General features: G+C 38.8%; 1 protein-coding gene across 2 annotated transcripts in view; it reads left to right on the top strand.

Annotated features, from left to right (window-relative positions):
- The window catches only part of ttll5 (tubulin tyrosine ligase-like family, member 5), a 103,297-nt gene that overhangs the window by 34,983 nt on the left and 43,529 nt on the right, over window positions 1-24,785 (top strand). For both annotated transcript variants that reach the window (XM_052579784.1, XM_052579783.1), the window contains exons 14-20: window positions 2,606-2,667; window positions 6,394-6,485; window positions 13,550-13,651; window positions 13,811-13,902; window positions 19,985-20,047; window positions 20,792-20,937; window positions 23,863-24,025. In XM_052579784.1, coding sequence (XP_052435744.1) covers window positions 2,606-2,667; window positions 6,394-6,485; window positions 13,550-13,651; window positions 13,811-13,902; window positions 19,985-20,047; window positions 20,792-20,937; window positions 23,863-24,025 — 720 coding nt within the window. The remainder of the gene's footprint in view (window positions 1-2,605; window positions 2,668-6,393; window positions 6,486-13,549; window positions 13,652-13,810; window positions 13,903-19,984; window positions 20,048-20,791; window positions 20,938-23,862; window positions 24,026-24,785) is intronic.

Genomic DNA, 24,785 nt, shown 5'->3' with positions numbered 1-24,785 from the left:
GGTCTGGAAATTGCTAAATGAACAAGTATGAACTGTTAATGTGGCCCTAGTCAAGATCTGACTTTGCGCCACATTTAGTTAAGTAAGACAGGAATAAAAATGATGATACGAGGGTCCAAAGTACAGACTTTTTTAATAGATTGTACAGTTGTTTAACAACATGCCAATTGTTCAGCCGATAAAACACCTTTCCAAAAAACCTTTTTTTACGAACATTCCTTAAAACAGCACTGAAACTTGTGAGTTTTAAAAGTTGCATGCGATCCAGGGCTTTCATATAGTGCATGCCATTGTAAAGACTGTAAGTCTATCCCTCAAAGCCTTTTTTTTTAATTCACATAAAATTCAATATTGTATTCAAAATTCAAAATTCATCTTGTATTGAACATCTCTAGTATTCCTTATGAACCTTACAAAGCTCATCTGTCATAAGTGGTGGGATCAAATCGAAACATCCAAGAAAAGCCTATTTCAAAGCGTAACACCAGATGAGTGGAAGGATTTCCCGTTACAGGTGATTTGGAGGATCTAACCAACTGGAAGTTATCAGGTGGAGACTTGTTCAAACTACTGCATCTGAAGCTTTGATGCATTACACTAAGATCTTCCAAGGGCTTTAAGTGAGTGTGTTACCAGACTGGTTTACACAGGAATTACATACAAAAGATCTACTTTCTGATATGTGCAAACTTAAACAGACCTGGGCCTGTATTCACAAAACACTTTATCTTACCACTTAGTTCTCCTTGATAACAGTAAATGTTTTTACTTAAGAGTTTTCTCTTAAAACCTATTCACAAAGCTGCTGAGACAAACTTTAACTAAGGAATAGAGAGAAGTCTTAAAGGTATAGTTCACCCAAAGATGAAAATTATGTCATTAATCAGTCATGTCGTTCCAAACCCGTAAGACCTTTGTTCATCTTCAGAACACACATTAAGATATTTTTGATGAATTCCAAGAGCTCTCTGACCCTCTGTAGACAGCAGAATCTACGAGAACACTTTTTTTGCACAAAGGAAACAAAAACAACGACTTTATTCAACAATTTGTCTCCTCCGCATCGCCCTAGTGCCATTTTGAAGGGTATCACATACATAAACAACGTATGCTGTTTTGTTCAATATATGCTGTATTGAACTGAATTGAATTGAATCATGGTAATTACACTGCTGTCTGCTATGACAATATACATTTTGCCACATTCAAATAAAGATTTGAAAATTCAGGCTTAGTGTCAATAATTAAACAAGTTTATGATCCGCTAATTGTTAGCCTCCTACATGTCTGCTTCTCATAAACAATCAGAGGATATGCAGCCTTTTAATGAACAGAATAGAATAATCATGGCTGAAAAGAAGACATGCAAATGTATAAAAAAAAAGAAAAGAAAAAGGGAATCTCTTACTCTGAAGCCCAACTGGTTAATGCAAACAAGGATATAATCAAAGGAAAATTTAGAATTAGGATATCCTCCAAAACCAAGACAGTCCTCTTCACTACTCCTAACATTTCACAGATTTAGGAGCTAGTTTGAGTGCTAAAATGCTTTGTGAAATAAATAGTGTTAAGAGTAAAAATACAGGAGTCCTAAATTTATGATTGAAGCTCATTATTTTTAAGATTTCCATGAGCTACTTTTAGCCTTAATATGTTTTGTGAATACAGGTCCTGATCTCTGGGGTAGTAAAGTAGGGCCCTAGGTAGAAAAGGTCGAGGATGCAAAAATCAGCTCTTCATGGACAAGACAATCATCTTTAACAACACACTTAGTATGGCAACATTAGCTAAAACATTTGAACATACCGAGCAGACCCAGTCATCGTGCGCTTCTTGGAAGGTGAAGCATTGGAAAACTAACCTGCAGTTCCATGCCAATGGTTGCTTAAAGGCTGGTAAAAGCCATTAAGTGAAGAGTTTTTCAAGGCAGCTCTATCTCACAACTGACAAGCTACTAATGAACATCCTAAATAGTGGGTACCCATGTTATATAAGATGAAGAACAGCATCCAACCAGTCAAGTGGCTCAGCATGACATTCTGAAGCTGCAAAAGTGGTGAACTGAAGATATTGATAGCCAATGGCCCAACAAGAAGTTCAGCAAGATGATAAAAGCCAGATACACTCTATTCTAGCTCAGAGATAAAGTGCAGAAATAAAAAGAAATGCTCTACTAAAAATGCTTTACCCCCCAAATACAAGACAACAATATTATAAAAAACAAAAACAAATTAACACTCCATATGAGTAATTTGTCTCTTAATGAATACTTGAGTCAAACTCAAGCCTGCCATTAAGTTTACTCGTCAACATGCTCATAAACATCTGTGTGGTGCTTCTAAAAACAGCACAGACTCCACTGGTTTGGGTTCAAGAATGGAAAATCTGTCTTCACTATCAAGTGGAAGAGTCATTTAGTCCTTTTGGCAGAAGTAAATCATCTAGATGTGTAGATCCTTTGACCCCACTGATTTTCATTGTGTGGACAAAATAATCATGTTACAGTGCACACTGTATGGTTTCTTTTAAAGGCTTATAAATCAGAAGAACCCAGAAGGTTAATATAACAGTGCACTAATGCTTTTTTGTCTTTTTGTATCTCTAGCGATGCTCCTCTGGATTTAAAGATAAAGGCCAGCATGATCTCTGATATGTTTTCTCTTGTGGGTAAGTTTCCTTTTCCCGCAGGCTCAGAATCTCAGTCGTAATCCTGACCAGTCCTTGACCACCTCACCTCAGTCTCATGTTGTGAATGTGCATGAATGGTCATAATTTCAAACCACAGAACAGCCATAACTGCAGGTTACTGTGGCCGTGGCTTTTGTCATGTGGGTCACATTTGTTTGGTCTGCAGTAATGACCGGTTAGGAAGAAGGAGTGTGTGCTTTCCTGCCATACTTGAGGGTTTGTGGAAAACGCAGACAAAATCATGAAATTTGGCAAAAATTTACATCAAATACACAGAAACTCAAAGCTCTGCACAGCAACCAGCCAAAAGCTTGGTTAATTAATAAAGCTCAATGTATAGTGAATGGAGCAAACATCTCAGTATTCATTATGAAATTATGACAGAAATATGTCACTGTTGTACAGTAGAATGTATTTCTCAAAGTAATAATGACAATAATAAAAATATAGTTGTTTTTTTGCGGAATACCATACATTTTTTATCCATGTTTTAATGTAAACCATAAACCTCTTTTGTACAGCAATATGCCAAAAATAAAAAGGAGTTGGAATCAAATTTAATTTGATTTACATTTTAAAAGCTTAATTAAATCGTTAAGTTTGTATGCATTGATTACCACAATTTTTTTTATAAAAAAAAAGTATTATGTCATAAAACACAGAATCTAAAAAAATTTACATGGAAACAAAAGGGAGAAAACAAAAAGGGTATTTCATAGGGATGTACTGTAGCTATGAAAATCTCACTATATGATATTAATGTGATATTTAAAAAGAAAAAAGACTAAGAATTGGGAAAAATGAAAATGTAACATTTTAAATTATCTAATGCACTTTGTGAGTTCAAAATTAAGAGCTCCAACCCATTTATCTTAACTAAGAGAACTTAAAGGGATAGTTCACCCAGAAAAAAAAGAAAAAACCCTAGGACATCCAAGATGTAGGTGACTTTTTCTTCAGTAGAACACAAACTGAGATTTTTAACACAAACCATTGCAGTCTCTCAGTTATATAATGTAAGTGGATGGGAATCACAGCTAAAACATACAATAAAACAAAAAAAAAAACAAACACAAACAAAACCCTTCGGCTCATGATGATAGGGGGGGTGTTGGCGCAGTGGATAAGACACATGGTGAGACAGCAATGTGTCCTTGAGCAAGACACTTAACCCCTAGTTGTTCCAGAGGTGTGTGACCGTTGACATATATAGCAATTGTAAGTTGCTTTGGATAAAAAGCGTCAGCTAAATGAATAAATGTAAATGTAATGTAAATAATACATTGATGTGTATTATATTGTTTTTTACCTCTGATTCACACAATGTCCGCACTGTTAGAACTGTCCTGAGCTTGTCCTCCTATGATTGTTCTCAGCAGCAGGTGTGTGAGGCATCATCTTCTTCTTGTTTTATGGCGGATTGCAGACTTATAAGTGCATTAGCGCCACCTCTCTCTTAAATGGACCATTGACACTCTACCTGCAATCTCAATTAGTAGCGGTCCTTCCTGGGTTGACAACTGGCAACCCGGGGTGCTGAAATACAATTGGGTAAACTGGCAGTGGGCAGGTTGCAGAATGGGGAAAAATCAATATCCTGACAGAATTCTTCATCTTCGTATAACGTTAGCCAACATATTAAAACACAAGACAAAAACAATAGGGAATTTGATCAAAGAATAGCATTAAAACGGCTTTTAGAAACATACTGCGTCATGTAGGCTATATCATCTAAAAACTAAACGAACAAAAAGAAAGATGGGACCCGAGGCGATTAGGGTTTCCATCCAAAGTTGAGAATTTAACTTGTGCGCAAAATTGGAATATTACATAAAACATTTGCGAACTGTTTCCATCCAACGCATCAAATAGAACAAAATCATCACTTCCTGTTAAACTGGCACTAAATATAAGTAAGAAAACTAGGAGAACTGAATATAATAATTATCATATATAATAAATTACTTGCCCCTCAGAGCGAGCAGACGAAACACAATAAATGATGTAATTTCTTTCTTACAAAAACACGTCTCACTACAAATCTAGTGAAACGCTGTAATCATCTGCTGTGAAAATAACATGCAAACTCACAGCACCTGCAGTAATTGAGTTGACTGCATTCATTCAGTGTGTATGGAGCTGTTCTGAGATGCGGAAAACACTGGATCACGAGCTGATCGCATGAACAATTTACACGCTTCTCTTTGAAACAGACTTGATGAAGGGATTAAGCATATTGTGCTTGACAAATCTTGCCAAAACAAATCTATTTAAAAAAACCAAACTTTTTACGAGGAAGACCTATCGTTTCATATCGTCATGTGACCAAGATAATATCGAGACAATATCGTGATATTGATAATATCGTTGCATCCCTAGTATTTATAGGTCACGCTGGGCGTCTCACTAAATCTATCTCACAAACCACTGATAGGGCATTGTTGCCTGCTGGTGGTTTTGTGCCACATTCTTCCAACTCTTCAAACTGTGTGATGAAAGCTGATGAACTGCGCTTCATCAGCAGTATTAAAGCTTTACATGCAGGCGCTGTTCATTAGCATAAGATGACTTACATGTAGGGACTGTCAGCAGAACATTAGATGCTTGCATGAGTCATTGAACTGTCACAGTTTGGCTGAAGAAAACACCTCTGCAGTACTCATGAAGATAATGATTGCTCAAGGCAGACTTTTGTTATGCTTACGCATAAGGCTGTCCACACTCCAAAAGCTCGCAAACCTGACGCCAGAGAAAGGAACGCTCTCTGGAATGATTGATCTCTGTACAATGACTGCTGTTGATCGCTTGCAGTATTTTATCTTGTTCGTTTTTATGGCAACGTCAGTGTAATCCACATTTCTGATGATTACTTGACATCATTTTTGGGTGTCTTGCCACAGTAGAACTGATCAAATCCAGACTATTCGTTCATTCTCTGTAAAAGTTGAGGACTTCGATTCTAATGTTTAAACATTTGTGTGGTGAATTCGTTCATTTAAAATTGTTGTTGTTTTTGCCTGTGGTGTATTTAATGGCTTTAATGATATGAGTAATAAGTTAAGTAATAAATCAAGTAATTAAATGATTATTTAGGCAGCATTTATGAAAGGCAGCTCAATGTGACAAATTGTGATTTATTTTTTTTAATTGACGCATATGACCACATACATTGCTGTTCGAAAGTGTGGGGTCATTATGATTAAAAAAAAAAAATGTTTTTGAAAGAAGTCTCTTGTGCTCATAAAGTGTACTGTACTGTAAAAATACAGTAAAAACAGTAATAATGTGAAATATTATTCCTGTGTATTTTCAGCATCATTACTCCAGTCTTCAGTGTCACATGATCTTCAGAAATCATTCTAAGTTAAAATTTAAAGAGCAGCATTTATCCACTTTTTATTTTTGTAACAATATAAATGTATTTATTGCCATTTTTATTCAATTTAATGCATCCTTTCTGAAGAGATGTATTAAAAAACAAAAACAATTTTTTGAACAGTAATATATAACGTATTATTGCAGGAATTCTAACGTCAAACAGAACATTTGATTTGAAATAAACTTTTTCTGACTGACTGATCAGTTTTGGTCTGCTGTTATTTACCCACACTCTGAATGGATAGCACTAAGCTAATTATGAATAGATTGTATTAATCCTCATCAAAGAACACTCTTGTCTGAACAGCAACTGTGTCTTGTGCTCAGGATTTGTGTGTCAGGATCCGTTATTACGACAGCCGCGTCCCGACAGAGCTGGGATTGATTCAAGAATGAAGAATACTGCGCAGAAACTTCAGGTAAAAATACCCACACAACTTATTGAACCTATTGGTTTTAAAGGGCCTTAGTGCTATTAGGTCTTTTGTTGAAAATACCAGAATTAGAAAAAAGATTATTTTGTGGAAATTGCAGTAATTTGCAAGAGACAATTCTCACTTTGAGCATACGAATACGTGTGTCGTTTATTTCTAAGCAAAAACAGAATAACAGAATAATGGCGCTGACCGGCGTGTTACGTCATCATGCATTCCGATCATTTAAAGGGACCACGATCCCTGAACAGTTATGCAGAACACAGTGTACAGAACTAAACTTAACAATGGTGAATTATGTCTGTAACATTCACTACACACGTCCCCACAGAATTCACCATATCAGAAAAACCCAACTGTCAACGGGGGGGTGGGCGTATCAACCGGCCACAGCGACTGCGCTGTACCGGAGTCCGAGGAGACCCCACTGCAGCTGGTGTACCGTCATTACCCGGGAGAGGGGCATGGTGTGTTGGAGGCTTGGGTGAGGTGGGAGCTCTGGGTGGGGGCAGAGCAGGAGGCCGTCCGCGTCGTGGGGGCTGGGCCAGGTCAATGGGCCTGGCCACGTCCATATGAGCCGGTTTAAGGCGGTCAATAGAGAGTCGCTCCTGTTTACCACCCCTGTCCACCACAAAGTGTTTGTCCCCTGTCTCCAGAACCCAGAATGGGCCCTCGTAGGGCGGGTGTAGCGGTCCTCTGTGGGCATCGTGGCGAATGAAAACATAGTCGGCTGTTTGAAGTCCAGCGGGGATGTGCGACTGAGGGAGGCCGTGACAGGAAGTAGGGACAGGTGCAAAAAACCTCGCATTATCCAATAGAGTAGACCGCTGGAGAGTGGCAGACCAGGGAACCGTGGTGCTAGGGACAAAATCCCCTGGTACTCGCAGCGGCTGTCCGTAAACAAGCTCCGCGGATGAGGACTGAAGGTCCTCCTTTGGTGCAGTCCTGATACCCAGCATCACCCACGGGAGCTTGTCGACACAGTTGCTGTCTTTGAGACTGGCACGCAGGGCAGCCTTCATCGATCTATGAAACCGCTCACAGAGTCCGTTAGCCTGCGGGTGATATGCAGTCGTGCGGTGGAGTATCACTCCGAGGCTCTGTGCGACAGCGTCCCAAAGCTCGGACGTGAACTGAGCACCTCGGTCAGAGGAAATGTCCGAAGGGGTGCCGAAACGGGCAATCCAGGTGCCAATAAATGCCCGTGTCATATCGACAGATGCCCCCGATGTCAGTGGCACAGCCTCAGGCCAGCGGGTGGTCCTGTCAACCATGGTTAACAAATATGTGAAACCTTGAGAGGAGGGCAGAGGACCAACCAGGTCCACGTTTACGTGGTCAAAACGCCTCTCAGGAACCGGGAATGTTTCTAACGGGGCTTTAGTGTGGCGGTGTACTTTGGCCCGTTGGCACTCAACACAGGTGTTAGCCCAGTCCCTAACGTCCTTCTTAAGGCCGTGCCACACAAACTTTGCTGAAACAAGCCTCTGTGAAGCTTTCGCACCTGGGTGGGAGAGACCATGGATGGAATCAAAAACTTGATGCCTCCACCCAGAGGGAACGATAGGCCGAGGACTGCCTGTGGAGATGTCACACAGGAGCGTTGTGCCGGCATTGCCAAAAACCACGTCCTTGATCTGCAGCCCTGTAGTCGAGGTTTTCAGATGTTGCACGTCTGGGTCTGTGGTCTGAATCGCGGCCATGCGGTTGTAATCCAAACCAAGATGGACTGCCCCTGCCAGAGCCCGTGATAGGCAATCCGCCACGTGGTTGCTCTTACCGGCAATGTGCTGCAAGTCCGTGGTGAACTCTGAAATGTAAGACAGATGCCGTTGCTGGCGGGCGGACCACGGCTCAGCCACCTTGGCCATGGCAAAAGTCAACGGCTTGTGGTCCACAAAAGCAGTGAAGTGTCGGCCTTCCAGCAGGGAACGAAAGTGTCTAATGGCAAGGTAGATACCCAGCAGCTCCCGATCGAAAGTGCTGTACTTCCGCTCACAAAGGCGCAGCTGACAGCTAAAGAAAGCCAGCGGCTGCCAGGCCCCACCCACCCACTGCTCGTAAACTGCACCGACAGCATAATCAGAGGCATCCGAGGTGATGGCAATGGGGGCTGTAGGAGAAGGATGCGCCAGCATGGTGGCGTTCGCTAATGCTGCTTTAGTGGCATCAAAAGCCTTTACTCTGCTCTCAGTCCAGTCCACAGCGTGTTTGGGTTTACCCCTTAAGGCCTCGTGCAAGGGCCCCATGAGCTGAGCGGCTCGAGGGATGAAGCAGTGATAAAAATTCACCATTCCGAGGAACTCCTGCAGGGATTTGACAGTGAATGGGCGTGGGAACTGTATGACTGCCTCCACCTTTGATGGGAGAGGAACTGCCCCGTCCTTAGTAACTCTGTGTCCTAGGAAGTCGATGGTGGAGAGACCGAACTGGCACTTGGCAGGGTTGACAATTAGTCCATGGTGGCTAAGCCGCTCAAAAAGGGTTCGGAGGTGCGCCAGGTGCTGAGACTTGGACATGCTCGCCACCAGGATGTCATCCAAGTACACAAAAAGGAAAGGCAGGTCCCGCAAAACAGAGTCCATAAGGCGCTGGAAAGATTGGGCGGCATTTTTAAGGCCGAACGGCATGCGCAGGAACTAAAACAGACCAAACGGCGTGATCACTGCCATTTTGGGAATGTCCAGTGGGTGTACCGGCACCTGATGGTATCCCCGGACGAGGTCCACCTTGGAAAAAATCACCTTGCCAGCCAGGTGTGCTGAAAAGTCCTGTATGTTCGGGACTGGATATCGGTCAGGTGCCGTTGCCTCATTAAGCCGCCAGTAGACACCGCACGGGCGCCAGCCGCCGCCAGGTTTGGGGACGATGTGAAGGGGTGATGCCTACGGGCTGTCGGATCGGCGTACTATGCCCAGGCGTTCCATGTTTGCAAACTCAGCCTTTGCAACGGCAAGCTTGGTCGGGTCGAGGCGCCGAGCGTGGGCGTAGACGGGTGGACCAGTAGTGGCGAGATGGTGCTCCACACCGTGCTTCACAATAGATGAAGAGAAAGTGGGCTGAGTGAGGGCTGGGAAACCGGCCAATAGACGTTGAAAATCATCGGAAGCTGAGAGCATGCTAGACAGTCGTATGGAGTCCGCTTCGCTGAGCGTGCATGTATAAGAACAAAATGTGACGGCGTCAATCAGACGGCGGTTCTTTACATCCACCAACAGTCCATGTGCACACAAAAAATCAGCGCCAAGGAGGGGAACGGCAACCTTTGCAGTAACAAAATCCCAACCGAAACTCTGTCCTCCGAAACACAATTCGACATGCCTCGTTCCATATGTGCGGATGGGGCTACCGTTGGCAGCTTCCATAGGGGGGCCGTGACTGTCGGTTACCATGTCCAAAGGTGGGCTTTAAGTGCCGTATACTTTCCATTTTCGGGAGGATTTGTAAGAAGGCTCACCACTCTGGATGCTGTTGAATTTTCGAGAGCAGACACAACATAGTAATATTTTGTCGTATCCACGGTGATCTCACGCAATGCGAGCTGCGCTTCAGTCTGGGCGAACCATGCCGATGCTGACGATTCCCAGAATTCGGGGAGTTTGAGGGTGACAGCGTTCGCGGTCATGATCGCGTCGTGTCTCTGGATACGTCCAGCAGACTAATGTCGGGGTCACCAGTGTGGAAATTGCAGTAATTTGCAAGAGACAACTTCTCACTTTGAGCACACAAATGCGTGTGTCGTTTATTTCTAAGCAAAAACAGAATAACAGAATAATGGCGCTGACCGGCGTGTTACGTCATCATGCATTCCGATCATTTAAAGGGACTACGATCCCTGAACAGTTATGCAGAACACAGTGTACAGAACTACACTTAACAATGGTGAATTATGTCTGTAACATTCACTACAATTTTATGATTTATTCAGTCTTCATTTGAACATAACTTTCATAGTGGATATGGCGTTCAGGAACATAAATTCCAGTTGAGGACTATTTCATCTTAGTGTTGAATGCAGTAGATGACTGGAAATAACAATAGCACATTAAACCAATAATCATGTTTGTTCCACGGAGGTCACTCATACACTTTCTCTACTTTTTATATTCTAGGGCATTGATGATGTGTTTTAAAGACAAACGTGAGCCAAATAACTAAAATATTTAGATCTTGTGGTACAAGTGCAAAATGATTGGATAAGCAGAAAGGGCAATGGTCAAAAGTCAAGAAAGTTAAACAAAGACAGAACAGAAATGAGTGTTCATTCGGATACCTTCAGCCCTCAGTGTCTGTTAAACATGATCCATCTCCTACTGAACTCAGACTCTTTCAGAGATCATGTCTCCATACACATCCAACAAGATTTCTTTACTGATGTTTCTAGCTGATCTCTGCACTTTTTTGATTCTCATATCTTTGATTTCATTTGTCGTGTGGTGATCAAGCATGTGCGAATTTGACCCAGAGGAATAAGATTGAGACAACCAGTGTATAACTAACCCCCTAAAGGGTGCATGAGTTTCACACTGCTAGTGATCATCTTATTGGTTCCAAATGCTTATAATGGACTGGTAATATTTGGCCCATATTCGGTTCTCAAGAGGGTGGGACTCTGGCTGGCAGAGTTTGGAGCAGCTGTTTCGTATCAATCTGATGAAAAGGATTCAGGGAATTCCATGCTGAATTCGGGACACAGCTCTCTTCGGTTAACAAACTAGATGTTAAGGAGCTGATTTCTCTGTCGATTTACTGAGGTCGTTCTTAGACCGATGGGATCTAGCTCAATACTTTAACCTCTTTGTTTTGAGTGATACTGAGCCGTCGAGGCTAACGTGGCAATAATGAGAAGAGTCTTTGAGTGCTGTTGTTTGATATCCAGTTTTTATAGCACAACAGAATTTTCTAGTTGTAATAGTTTTGTGAATCTGACTGAAGAGTCCAGCTGTGAGAGCTACCCCATTGCCAGAGAGCGGAGTTTAATCTACAAACTAATCTCCATTTCATCTGACTTCAGAACTGAATAATGTTACTACATAACATAGGTGACCCGTCACGGAAACCAGTGACACAAGTCGGCAGCACAACTTTCGAGCAAAATGAGAAAGAAGCGTTTTTTTTTTTTTTTCAAAATTGGTGATTTTCGTTTTTTTTGCAGAATCTGTTAGTTGAGATCACAAAGAAGCCTCTCCGTGTTTGAGATAGCAGTATTGGTGTATTTAAAAGCATACATTTTGAGGTTGAAATCAGGTTGTTTGTCGGAGATTCTAGCACGCCACAGTAGGGGCGTTTCATTGTCTGTGTTTTTCCATACTGGAAAAGTCGGCTTTTGTTTCTTTTGTTATTGCCTCCGCCCTCCCTAGGGAAGCATGGCTACTTAATATGCTGCACTCTGGCCGGCTCTAGCATATATCGGAATTCAATGAAGATATACGCCGCAAAGATGAACGTAGACGAGCTGAACCGTGGCCGTTACACCGAAAATGTTTCGAAGTACTTCTTCGACAAGCCGGATGCTTATAAACAAGCGCTCACTGATTCTGAAGACGATCTGAGCGACGATGAAAGTGGCATAATAAGACTGTAATATCACAAAGAATACCCTAACAAAAAGAAAGTGTGCCCGAACGACTTATTTCATTGGAGGCATCGAGATCTGCGAGAACACTTTTGTTTTTTATGGGGTGAGTTTCCGTAAACATCAAAGTTTGTCGTTTTGTGTTCATTCTAAGAAAACACGTTATCTCATGTTTAGTCCATGTTTAGACCTTCCCATATCTACCTATTGTTATTAGCTAACTCATAGCTCATCGGTTATCACAGAATCCTGTTAAAAAAGTCCTAATGCTACACAATGAAATCAATTCACCAAGTTTTATGTAGAAAACCTGCAAATAACAAATAAAATTAGCATCAATATGTACTTTTTGTTTACATAAACATTAAAATAATAACATTAAAAATGATGGCCACATTTTAAAGATTAAATATTTTTTTATAAAAAGATAAAACTCACATATTTCAGCCTCTAAATCATTTTTATAAAAGTCAAAAAAGATAAATTACTGACATTTACAATGCACATTCTCCTTTATTATTAATAGTATGCGGTCCGATTTTTCCCGTTGTGTCTGTCGTTGCTATGCAGGGGTATGGCTTATCTAAATGAGATGTAAATGAGCCCCATTGTCACTCGCAACAGTGAGAACTGCAAATCTTCAGAGACTATTTCCTGCTTTTTGAGCTTTTTTGAGTGCCTACCTTCAAATGGCCACAACTTCTCCAAATATTATCAGATTTCCATGTGTTACACATCGTTGGAAAGCTTGGAGACTACACTTTCAGAATCTGTATAACTGATATGCCCCAGAACCGACTTGTGTCCCTACTTTCCGTGATTGGTCACATAGAATAATATTTTTTAAAGGGTTCATAACATTATTTTGTGTGTTTGGTGTGATGAAATGTGTTTATGTGGTTAAAGGTAAAAAAACAAGCAGACATATTTTCCACATACTGTACATTATTTTTTATTGTTTCTCCTCCTATGCCCCGTCTTTCTGAAATGCATTGATTTTTATAAAAGCTCATCGTTCTGAAAAGCGAGTTGTTCTCTGATTGGCCAGCTATCCAGAGAGAGAGGACCGGGCCTGGACTGGTTATGTTGTTTTGGTTCTGTGTGTGTGTGTGACAGTCGTCCGTGAGGGGCTGTCGAAATATTTTCCATTTTGTGCTCCGCTAGTTCCCGCCTCCTTCTTCTTCCCCGATCTGCAAACGGTGTTACACAGACATTCTGGAATTAACTTTGCAAACTGACACTGTTTGATCTGTAAAGTCTTACTGGCTTCAAAACTATATATTTCGTACAAGGAAAATTCTACACGACCTGTTTATATTCAGAAAAACCCTCCAGATCTTGCACATCCTTCACTTTTCCAGCGTCCTCTGCATATTTGAACCCTTTGCAGAGGAGACTGAATGAACTCTATGAGCTGTAATAACACTGATGATGCCACTACAGTATTTTTGTAATAATTCACTCTTCTTCTCAGCGTCAGAGACCTCCATCCTCCAACAGTGCGGACCCAGAAGCTCAGAGAGAGAAAGCCAGTGCTAAGCCAGCGGAGAGTACTCTGAGTCTGACGGCAGAAGAGGTTAGTGATTTGGAGTCCACGGCTGATGGGCTTTCCATTACTTTTGCCAAACACTAAGGAATTTATTTGAACATAATGGGCTGATGTATGCCCTTTCTTCTTGGCTTCTCATGACATATTTGATATTGAACAGCGTGTTTTATTGCCTCCCCTGGACAGATGAAAGTGCTGAGGAGGGTACAGGAGGAGTATGACAGGAGGGGTGGGTTTGTTCGGATCTTTCCCACTCCAGACACCTGGGAACTTTACAGGTCAGAGAATGAAAGGACAGAACGATGATTTGTAGATCAGAAAATGTTATATTGATTTATGCTACGCGTCAAAAGCTTGGAATAATTTACATTTTTTGAAAGAAGTCTCTTTTGTTCACCCAAGGCTGCTTTTATATAATAAAAGAATAGATTACTTCAGTCTTCAGTATCACATGATGTTTGAAGGAAAAAAGCTAAAATAAATGTCAATACATTTATTCAGCAAGGATGGCTTAAGTGTGAATCCTGGAAAATATAAAGTATCACAGTTTTCACACAAAAAATATTGTGCAGCACAACTGTTTTCAACATTGATAATAATCAGAAATGTTTCTCGAGCAGAAAAACTAAACATTTTTCAAAACTAAACATATTTTGCTCAACATATTCATTGTAATTTTCACTGTTCTTCAATGTTTCATTTGTTTGAATAAATCTGTCAGGTTTTTATGACAACCACCATTTAAATGTAAAAAAAAAAAAAAAAAAAAAAAACCCCGAATTGAATTAGAAATACTATGTAATTGTAACTTTATTATTATGAAAAGTGAGCCATAAATTGCTCCTGAAGTCATCCTAGGTGTATATGACTTTCTCCTTTCAGTTGGAGTTATCTTAATAATTGTCTGATGTCACTCATCAAGTGTTGCACTGCACCGGTCCATTAGAAGATTAATAAAAAGCTCATCCATTAATAAAAAGTCTCACACAGCTCCGGGGGGTGAACAAAGACCTCCTGTAGTGAATCGATGCGTTTTTGTAAGACAAATATCCATATTCAAATACATTATTCCCCCGGAACTGCTTCATGTCCAACTGTGAGCGCAAGCTAGATTAAAGTGATTATTACGTTTGGAATATGGATATTTTTCTTACAAAAAATGTATCGATTCGCTACAGGAGGCCTTTGGATGCGGATGAGCTCAAGGAAATGGATGAGCTTTTTATAAAACTTCTAATGGACCGATGCAGTGCAACACCTGCTGAGTGACATTAGACAGCTTGAAATATCAAAGACAATTATTAAAATAACTCCAACTGGATTCGTATGAAAGGAGAAAGTCATATACACCTAGGATGACTTCAGGGTGAGTAATTTATGGGCTAATTTTCATTTTTGGCTGAACTAATCCTTTAAAGGTGCTGTAGGGAACTTTTGTAAAAAAATATTTTTTACATATTTATTAAACCTGTCATTATGTCCTGACAGTAGAATATGAGACCGATAATCTCCTCCCAGTGTCCTATTGCCATTTGCAGAAATCCATCGCTCCCGGTAAAAAACAACCAATCAGAGCTGCGGTCCATAACTTTGTTTGTGTTCAAAATGTAGAAAAATGTATATAATAAGCGAGTACACCATGAATCCATTTTCCAAACTGTGTTTTTAGCTCGTCCTGAATCACTAGGGTGCACCTATAATAAGTGTTTATATTCAGACTATTTTAGATTGCTTCGGGGGTACCGCGGCGGAGTAACCCAGTACCTTTGTGATTCTTCATAGACATAAACAGAGAGAAGTAGTTCCGGCTACAATGTTCTTCCGCAAGACGCAAGCAGTTCTGTTTATTAACCGCTAGATCGCCAAAAGTTACCAACTGCAGCTTTAAGCCTCGATATTGTTTCGAAAAAATGAGAATCGATTCAAATCAAGATATCAATTTTTTTTTTTTTTACCCAGCCCTAGTAATGTATATTCTCATACTCTATGAATAAAATTCTATTTACAGCTATATAATTCTTGGTGTTGTTCAACAAAATACATGAAGCAGCTGGGGAAATTTGCTAATTTAATACTGCAGTCAAAACTGCAGCTCAATACAGTGGTCAGTCTTTTACATTTGCACTCTGACAGATTGTTTGTGAAATGTGGTTTGACTCATGCTCAGACTCTGATATGCTTCAGTTTCTCCCATTAGTCCTTGCTCTAGCAGCAGTTAAGAGAGCATGAGGTTTAATGAGCAGAAACAAAACAGTGCTTCTGCTGACGGTGGGTTACCAAAACATTTGTGCTTGTAATGTCTCTGATTGGTAATATTATTTATTAATCATATATATAATATATGTATAATAATATCTATATATATAATTAAAGCTACAATAGTCTCAATGATTATGAAATAACACTGATCACTCTTCACAAGTTCAGCAAATCAAATAATCAACATCATCTGAAATCTTTGTTTTGTCCATGGTACACAGAAGTTTTTAAAAATAAAATGCTAAAATTTAGTGCAAGACTTCTGAACTAAGAGGGTGGTAAACCTTTAGCCAAAGGTGTCATGAACTGCATTTTTTATTACTTTATAATGTTCTTTGAGGTCTACTTCTTCTAAAGTTAGCAAATGTTTCTCCTGCAGGGGCGGTCTTTCGTCGCACTATGACATCGTAATGTGACAAATTCCAAAACGAGTCGTTTTCTTAGCTAAGATTCAATAAAAGCTGTTTTTGAACTAGGTTTTGAATTCTGAAACATGCAGGAGGTTTTTATAGTGCATTGACCTGTTATGAAGATCAGCTGAATTAGATTTCTCAGTTCATGACTCCTTTAAGAGACAAAGGTGATCTAATATGTTTTGTTCGAGGCTAAAATAACCAGTGACTCTAATAATGCGCTACACTGTTTTTGGAGTTTATAGAAGATAATACTATTTCCTTCTGCTTCCAAATGTAATGTTGCTGTGAGTGATACGAATTCTTTGTAAAATGCTGTTTTTGAGGGAAGATTGTTTCAAAGTAAATCCTGCACCATTTTTCAGTGTAAGTATGTTAACATAAACACAATTGAAGACTAGAATGAAATAATGTTCAGGTGCAGTATTACACCACTTACTTTTGATATGAAACATCTGTGAACAGGTTACAGGGATCACTCTCCGTTAGATCAAATACCTCCAAAAACCAGATGTGCTTAGACCAGAGCAATCAGTGCCAGCCTCAGTCTTTCTTCTTTCTGCTTTATACTTGAGTATGTTTGATGGGCAATGAAAATGAGATTCCAGCAATGCCAAGTCATGCGGATATCATTTCCATCACTCATGCTTGTGCTCTCGTGTGCTCTGCCTCTGAATACAGACAGTTTACCCTCTGCAAGCATGAGTGGGTATAATTACTGAACATGATGAATATCAGAAAACATGTGCAGGCTATGAAGATTGGGCATGTAAAATGTGGATAAAAACACATCAATGCAGTCACACTTTTTGGCATTCACATCTACAGCAGGGTTATTATTGCTAGATAAAATATTTATAATATAAAAAAGGACTATTATAACTAATAAAGTGACAAAAACACATAAAAAGACACAAACAACCTGAAAATTTTAAAATAAAGCTTAGACCAATTCGCACCAAGGATGATATCAATAGCAATAAAGATATATTTAATATATATATATATATATATATATATATATATATATATTATAATAATAATAATAATAATAATAATAATATTAGTCATAGCACAAGTGTAGCATAAGCACAGTGGAAAGATATTTTTGAAATCACTCTCAGAATTATTAGTAGTTAAAAGCACTATTCGGACGGGACTAGTTTTCTAAACTACGTTTGAGTTTCGATTCTTACCACCTGACGTCTGTGATTTTCATGTACCAATTCTGACGGGACTAGTATCTCCCATAGACAGTTTCTCCGTGTTTATTACAGAGGTGGGAGGGTCTGATTTGTGCATCTGGGCGTCACAGAGATCACGCGCTCTGTATGCGTGCATTGCATTCATTCAGAATGATTGCCTTAGTATTATTACACAATAAATACTAAATGGCTAGTATAACAAAACCATGTTAATGTGTGGTTCCTTTAGTTTAACTTGTTTTCCTTTTTTCTTTTTTAATTAAATGTAATTAAAGGGACACTAAGTAGGAATTACTCCCATCTAGTGGTGAAATGGTATTTTGCATTCAAACTAATTTTGCTCTCCAGCGCCTCCCTTTTTCAAATGCGCGTTGCATCTACGGAAGGCGATATGTACCAAAAAGCTTTGACAGGATGTCTTCTAATAGCACTTCGTCGAGTTTTCCTTCAGGTGAACAGGTGTGTTATTTCAAACAAACTGCAACATGACAACTAACAAACGAATGTTACAGTATGAATTACTGACTGTGGAAAACATGAAATATTGTAATTAGTAGTTATGTCTTCTTTATTCGTTATATTTTCTGAATTATATGCATTGTTAGATATAAAAAAAATATTATAATATAGATTGTAACACTGACTTACCTGTCGAGAAGAAAACTGGCCACTTCAGCGTCTCTTTTGAAATCTTTATCCAGCATTAGCTCTTTCCACCTAGAAAAAGCTTCCCCGACATTAACTCTTGTTTTCTGTAATCTACGGTCACGTTTCCTTTTACGTTCTATTTTTGACTGTTTTGGCGACGATGTTTTCTTCTCCTGTGGCGCGGCATATGTATGCTCCATAATAAGAATGCAATCCAGACTTTTAAACTTGCCGGTGCAGTTTCAAGCGCCTCTCACTGCTCTGCACCTGCGTTTCTGGCTCTGACCGAAAACGCGTTGTGGAAACGCGTTGGCTTAGTACTTTTTGTCCCTCTCTGCTATTATAGTTCTGCAAGATGGCGGAACTACATTGAAACCTCCGTCGACCTACCTGTCCCATGTATATAAAGATAATAAATTCTTCATTTACAAGGATTAGTTTAAACATTGGCATAGGTATTTGTACACCATTGAGGGCATATTTATGAATAAAAATATTGATTTTAGATAATAAAATACCTAAAAAGTTCATTATTGTCCCTTTAAAACATTATGTAACTGAGTACATAAATGAACGTGAGTAATCTTACCTGATGCTGATATCACAATAGCCGGTATTAACAGTTTACGCGATCTTGCTATTGATTTTATTATTTGTATTATTTTTTTATTATTATTTATTGGCCGCTAAGCAAATATATCAAACATCCGCGCGATAAAAGCATCTACGGTAATTCACGTTGGCCAAAACACACAAGGAAACGCGTTGTGAAATAAAAATCACAGACATTCGCATTCGGACGGGCTTAGTTTTCTCAGAGGATCACTGAGTTTGCTGAAAAACAGTAGGTAATTTGCTCTGGAATTATCACAGAGGTTGTGTGAGAAAAACACAGACGTGGCAGATTCGGACGGGATTAAAATCACCAAGTACGTCTGTGAAACACAGATTTCTCTAACGACCCCCTGTAAAACTAGTCCCGTCCGAATAGGGCTAAAGACACATATTTAAAACAATTCAGAATAATAATGATGTGACCACTAATGTATTCAAGGGAAAACATTTTTATATTATTCTGCTGAAAATGATTGAAGCAAACATGCATACAAAGATTACTAGAACAGGTTTCTGTAATATTTTCTGTAAGTGTAATGTTTTCATTTAGCATTGGCCCAAATGCTTGCTTAATTACTACTCCATCTCTGTATGAACATTTGATTCTCATTGCCTAAAGACATGTTAAATATGTGCTTAGAAGCAGACGCTGTCCCGTAACGGAATAGTGTTATAACAGCTTGACTTAAAGAGACATTCATGACTCATGACAAATAAACATTTACTTCACTCAAAATATATTGTTATTGACACAGGAAAATAGCTTAAGCTTTTCAAATGCTCGTTTAAGCTCGGTCTGGAAAATTTGTGCAGTCATTTAATGTTCAGCACCTCATCATTTTGTAATTTCCACCATTAGACAGTGATGTAGCAGCTAATTCTAGCTGCTTGTAGGCAGAGCATAGTATTTTTGCTCAAGTGTGACCGATGCAGTCATAAAGCATCTAACCCATCATCATGTGTGTTTTGTCGTAAACATGCAGGGCAGTTGTTGAGTGACGCTAACAGACATGGTTTTCTCATTTCAGCTGTACACAGTTTTTACATAATTGAAAAGTGCAAGCAACATCATGTTCTCATTCAGCTTGTATCTTTCTCCTTTGCATAAGAGTCACTGCTGAACCAACAGGACTGATTGTTTCCCACAGAATTTGTTTGGACTTGTAATGTAATTAATCTGTGTGTAATTCTCTCTCTCTCTCTCTCTCTCTCTATTTCAGTGGTTATCTGGAATACAAGACCTCTATGAATGCCATGTTGGCTAATAAACTTTTCCATGAAAGGTAAGTCTTTCCACCGTGGTTGGAAAGATCTTAATCTATTTAAGGAATCTTCAGCCTGAGGGCTTTTTGTTGATATTTAGTGTGAGTATGTCATACAAAGGCTTATGTGCACTGATAAAATGAGTTTGTAATAAATACATCAAGGCATTTAAAAAAAAATAAAAAAATAAAAAAATTCTGGCAAAAAATAATTCATAATAACACTTCCTGCAGTCAAAAAGTGTTCTGGTCTGAATCAGGAGAGAAATCTGCACAGATCAAGCACTTTTTTACAGTCCAAAACAGCTCTAAACAAATATGTGACCCTGGACCACAAAACCTCATATGGGGCAATTTATTTAAACTCATATTTATATTACTCATATTTAAATAAGCTTTCCATTGATGTATATGGATGTTAGGAGGACGATATTTGACTGAGATACAACTATTTGAAAATCTGGAATCTGAGGGAGCAAAAAATGATAAAAATATAGTGAAAATCATTGTCCAAATGAAGTTCTTAGCAATGCATATTACTAATAAAAAATTAAGTTTTTATATATTTACGGTAGGAAATTTACAAAATATCTTCATGGAACATGATCTTTACTTAATATCCTAATGATTTTTGGCATAAAATAAAAAAATTTGATCCATACAATTTATTTTTGGCTATTGCTACAAATATACCCCAGAGACTTAAGACTCACATTTGTGGCTGGATTTTGATAAATGTCTGTTTTGCTGTGTTTTATTCCACAGGACCAGGGTGAATGATAATATATCTCTGGTTGTGGGGACCTTCTGCACGCACCATGTGGTCCAATATGAAAGGAAGCTTCTTAGTCTGGAGACACGCAAGCAGAGGCGCAAACCCAGGCGAGCCTTCGCTGGAAGAAGACGAGCAGGTGTGTTTGAATGATATATGTGCTGGAGCGCTATTTGTTGAGAGACTTTACTAAAAATCATCTGCAATGTTTGACCAGTTACAGTTTTTTTTTTTTACAGTTTTTCAATCGCTAACAAGCGCTTAACCATACTTCAGATACTTTTTCTAAACTCTTAACACAGACTCACACCTACAAAACACAATTGGCCAAATGGATAATTCTCTTCTCAAAAACACATTTTGTTAAATATATACTAAATCTTCATTTCAAAATAGAACACATCTTTCTCTGCACACACCAACTTTACAAAAACACTGGAAATCTGACTCAAAATTAAATTATTCTGTCAAAGAATAACACTTGTTTTCACCTCAAAAGGTACATGCAGTCAATCAAAGTACACCAGGTTTCAAAATACTTGCTATTGTTGACATTACAAAAACTGCATAGACTTTTATGTTTCAGTTTTACAGGTATTTGCATGCAAAACATGCAATTCACTGTTTTACACTAAATTTCTTGGTTAGGAACTGTATGTTCAAATGTACCGTAATGTTCACATTCAAAAGCATTCCAGTAAAAAGCTATTTTTTTCCTTTACTGTTTACTGCAGGAGGTACAGTAGAAACACAGTATGATAGAACAGAAAAGGTTTGACAGTATTGCTTACAGTGAACAAAATATCCATGAAACACATAAGAGCATTCTGAACAAAAAAACAACAACAGCAAAAAGCCCAGATAAAAAGAGGAGGGGGGGGGGGGGTTAAAATAAAACAATCTCTCACTGCATCTCTCACTGCTCCTGCTCCTCTCACTCCATCTCTCATTTCAGCGTCTGCTGTCTCACTAAATGAGGACCGAAACACATGAACAACATCTCCAGAACTGTTCTGAGAGTTGAGATTTGAGTAAAACTAGCGTCACGTCACATACACAGAACTGTAAAGGTATTCACAGCAACCCGTCAAAATAAAAGTCTGGGACTATTTTTCAGTATAATGTACATAGCCGGCTACTACTTAATTAATAAATTAGGTTGTTTATACATTCAAATAATGAAACATGCTAAAACACAGAATTAGGTAACAGTAAAAAATTTTAATAATACAGTGAGAAAAAAAAACATCATAGGGCCCTAAACTTGTCATTTTTGTTAATCTCTTAATAAATTGATGTGAAAATGTATAATGAAAGTGAAAGTGAAGTGACATTCAGCCAAGTATGGTGACCCATACTCAGAATTTGTGCTCTGCATTTAACCCATCCGAAAATGCACACACAGTGAACACACACACACACACACACTGTGAGCACACACCCGGAGCAGTGGGCAGCCATTTATGCTGCGGCGCCCGGGGAGCAGTTGGGGGTTCGATGCCTTGCTCAAGGGCACCTAAGTCGTGGTATTGAAGGTGGAGAGAGAGCATGCACTCCCCCCACCCACAATTCCGTCCGGCCCGAGACTAGAACCCACAACCCTTCGATTGGGAGTCCAACCCTCTAACCATTAGGCCACGACTTCCCCACAATATGTTTCATAATTTTGATTAATTAGACATGCTTTTTACTTGATAACATTTAATTTAACTATTAAAAAGGAGTTGAAAAAAATTAAAACTGAAAAAGCTACATTCAAAACAAAAAAACAACAATAACCAAATTTAGGAAAAAATCTAATGGATTTCATAGGGCCCTAACTATCCCTCAGCCTTGCTGCGGCCCCCAGTTTGGGAACCACTGCTTTATTCTTTTTAATGGATGCATTAATCGTGTTTATTATATATACTTTTTTTATTAAAGTGGAAATCAGTTTACTAAATAATAAACTTGACTGACTGCTTCACTTCCACTTTAAAGGGATATTTGTGTTGTTTATTTTTATTTATACTTTTTATCATTTTTGTGCAATTACTTGTCAGTTGAGTTCGCGGCTAAACCTTCTGCATTGTTTAAATATTTATTACTGCATACAATTATTTAAAATAGATGTTTCATTTCATAAAGTTGATTTCAAAATGCCCCTACATTTTTAGCATTTTGTGTTTTTCAGCTGAATAAAAGACTATTTGCCTCTATGTATTTCATCATTGAGGATTCTTCTCGTTCTGGTGAACCCAGTCTCTTGTCTCGTCACACCCTTAGGTTACACCAATGTCCTTGCAGTTGATACACATAGATCACAGGAGAGTTCATATTTTTTTCTTTTTCTTTTTTTCGGACTTGTAGAAAGTTTCCACAACATCTCAAATCTGTTCATTCTGTAGCGAGAATGGCCTTTTGTCCAGTTTTATCGCTACTGTAGCATTTTACATATCCTAAATACACACAAATAATATTTTCTCACTTTTTGCCTAATTTGACAAATTATAGCTCAGAAATGATGTTCAGTAAAACATTTACTGACTCTAATGTAACAAACTTTTATAAAATGTTTCATTTTGCTCTTGAAAGTATTGATTCCTAGTTTTGAGGGAAAACTGATGTAAATAATTTCACTCATTAAATATTGAAGTAGTTTATGTTAGTTTAAGTTATTTAAATTATAATAGCTTTAAAATGCCTAATTCATATTTTTTAGATTGAAAGTCTGATAGTCTGTATTTAAGACAAAGGTAAAAAAAAAAAAAAAAAAAAAAAAATGTAAAAAAACTTTTATAAACCCCTTATTACATAAAAGTGCTTGAATTGTGAAGATCTTACCCGATGCTCTTTTTATAGTGGCCATTCCCATACAGTTCCATCATTAAACTCTTCTTATTGATTGAGATGCCAGCCAGCAGCACTTAAACTAATTTTACACAGAAAATTGGATAAAGTTTAAATCCAATATTAAGGTGCACAACAGGATGAAGTTATATGACAGAAGTTAAATGACACATCACCTCCTCAAAGCTAAAAACTGTAGTATTTTGAAATGATAATATCTGATGCATGTTTTTAGGTCTGAAAGCTTCTCAGTCCCCTCACATGAGTGAGAATGAGGACGGGGTAGAGCGAGACATAGAGCTGAAATCACCTCACCTCCAAACAGACACTGCTCTGGAACAAACTTCACAACCCAAAGTCAACCTGCTCCAGATTCTCCAGCAAGGATGGGACCTCAGGTCAGTGTGGACACTCAGAATCATGGGTAACGTGCTTGCCCTTACACTAATGACGTGACGTGACATTCAGCCGAGTATGGTGACCCATACTCAAAATTCGCGAGGAATTTGAGCGAGGAATAATAATGATGTCTGTAGAAGTAGTCGTTTGATGAAATTCCTTTGCACCAGCCAGGGCCAAGAAGGGACAGGGGTGGTTTCTCGTATTAGTGGTTTAATTAATTAGTGGTTTCTCATATTAGAGTGGTTAATCGTATTAACACAGGTGGTGTACGCCAATTTTAATTGAAATATACAGGCATGTAAACATCTTAACCGTAGTTTTGCCGCTCTGAGTGCAAAGTGCACTTGAGTTTGTGACGTACATGAATGACGTGGCACGCACCTGCAGTAATGCGCAGATTAGAAATGATGGTGAAGAGGAAAGCATTGCATTTCTGGGGAACCAAGGAAACAGAGTTCATGTTGTCGACGTTGTGTGACATGAACAGAATGCAGTACACTGATGGACAAAAACGCAGAATCAAGAATGTCAAAACATGGAATACAACCATACAAGTGTATTCCATTAGATGTAAATAAATAAATTTAAACAGTGGCCAGTAACACACCTACTCTTTCTGAGTACAGCATTTGGGCTGTAAAGTGGGGTATGTGAATAATGGCATAAATAAAGCCAATAATACGAATAATGGAAATTGCATGTAAACAGGAATGAAGATCTTTACTCATAATGTGATTAAGTCCTTACTCTTATTAT

Source organism: Carassius gibelio, chromosome B17 (assembly GCF_023724105.1).
Source record: "Carassius gibelio isolate Cgi1373 ecotype wild population from Czech Republic chromosome B17, carGib1.2-hapl.c, whole genome shotgun sequence".
In the NCBI taxonomy this organism is placed as follows: domain Eukaryota; kingdom Metazoa; phylum Chordata; class Actinopteri; order Cypriniformes; family Cyprinidae; genus Carassius; species Carassius gibelio.
This window is presented reverse-complemented; position numbering and strand designations above follow the sequence as displayed.